The sequence below is a fragment of the Papilio machaon genome, chromosome 9 (genome assembly GCF_912999745.1).
Source record: "Papilio machaon chromosome 9, ilPapMach1.1, whole genome shotgun sequence".
Lineage (NCBI taxonomy): Eukaryota > Metazoa > Arthropoda > Insecta > Lepidoptera > Papilionidae > Papilio > Papilio machaon.
The window spans coordinates 7402734-7404230 of NC_059994.1; the positions used below are offsets into that span (position 1 = coordinate 7402734).

A 1497-nucleotide genomic window follows, 5' to 3' on the forward strand; every position below is an offset into this window, starting at 1 on the left:
ACCATATCTTTCAACATATAAACAACATAGCGGTAATAAATTTCTTTGTTCTTTTGAATCTTGCAACATAAATATATACTTTAATTACTAGTATTGACGTCTTAAGGATATTTTTCCTGGATTCGAACCCGTGAATTCTGATAACGAAATATTGAAATAATTATCACGCAATCGTGACTTAATGTAAATATTATTATCGTAGTAATTTAATTAATTATATTTTGTACAAAGTTTATTTGCAGAAGGTTTAAAAACAAAATAGCAATTGTCTGCTTATATAAATATGCCTTGTGTTTCCTAATTATTATCAGTCTTCAACGACTTGTGTTGCGAACGGATCAATTATCAATTTTAACACTGCAAAAATGAGTTTCGAAAACAAAGTAGTGATCATAACCGGTGCCAGTTCTGGCATTGGAGCTGCTACTGCAGTCCTTTTCTCTAAAGAAAAAGCTAACGTAGTTCTCGTAGGAAGGAACGAGATGAAACTAGAAAGCGTCGCTGCGCTTTGTGAGACCAAGCACTTAGTTGTGAAAGCAGATGTTTCAAAAGAAGAAGAGGCGATTAAAATAGTTGAACAAACAGTTGATAAATTTGGAAAGATTGATGTACTGGTGAACAATGCTGGCGTATCACGCTATGGCAGTGTTGGATATGGTAACATATTGAAAGCATACGATGAAGTGATGGCTACTAATATGCGAGCTGCTATCATTCTGACGTCATTGTGTGCTAAGCATTTGATCTCTAGCAAAGGTAATGTTATCAACGTATCAAGTGTGTTAGCTGTGATCCCGCCGAATAAGCCTGGCTTATTGCCGTACTGTATATCGAAAGCTGCGTTGAATCTTTTCACTCAGGGCGTCGCTTTGGACTTGGGGAAGCACGGTGTTAGAGTGAATACGGTGAGTCCAGGACCAGTTAGGACGGATATCATTGTAAACTCTGGGATTCCAGAATCGAAACTTTCTTGGGCTGATTTCGCAGCTAATACAGTTCTGAAGAGAGTTGGTGAACCAGAAGAGATAGCAGATTTGATTGTTTATCTCGCAAGTGATAAAGCAAAGAGTATTACAGGATCTAACTTCGTAGCTGACAATGGATTCACTTGGAAACGTTAAACAGCGTAATGTCATGTGTGTATACTAATAAACCAGACTTATTTCTAGTTATTAATAATTTAACTATTGGGTAATAGGATAATGAAGTAACATTTTGGATATTTTATGTAAAAAGATAGCTATTATTTCTAGTTTATTGGCGGAATAGAATTTGTCACTCGATACTACTATATTATTTATTTTATTATCATTATTTAATATTTAAAATAAGAAATAAATTAAAAAAATTGTGTTTTTAAATAAACGTTTGTCTTATTTCTATCTTTCAAAAATTACTATTTTCCTTTGATCTATGAAAAATAAAATCAAAAGCATGTTCACATTGAAATATTTTTGAAACGTCTTAAAAAATGATCTTTTAATTAAAAAAAAAAAA

At 32.9% G+C, this 1497-nt stretch overlaps 1 protein-coding gene across 1 annotated transcript; it reads left to right on the forward strand.

The window, feature by feature from the left end:
- Positions 1 to 325: 325 nt before the first annotated feature.
- On the forward strand, positions 326 to 1179 carry LOC106712927 (glucose 1-dehydrogenase). The gene has a single exon (XM_014505605.2). It carries the CDS (start codon positions 366 to 368, stop codon positions 1119 to 1121), a length of 756 nt encoding a protein of 251 aa, XP_014361091.2. The 5' UTR covers positions 326 to 365; the 3' UTR covers positions 1122 to 1179.
- The last annotated feature ends 318 nt before the right edge of the window (positions 1180 to 1497 follow it).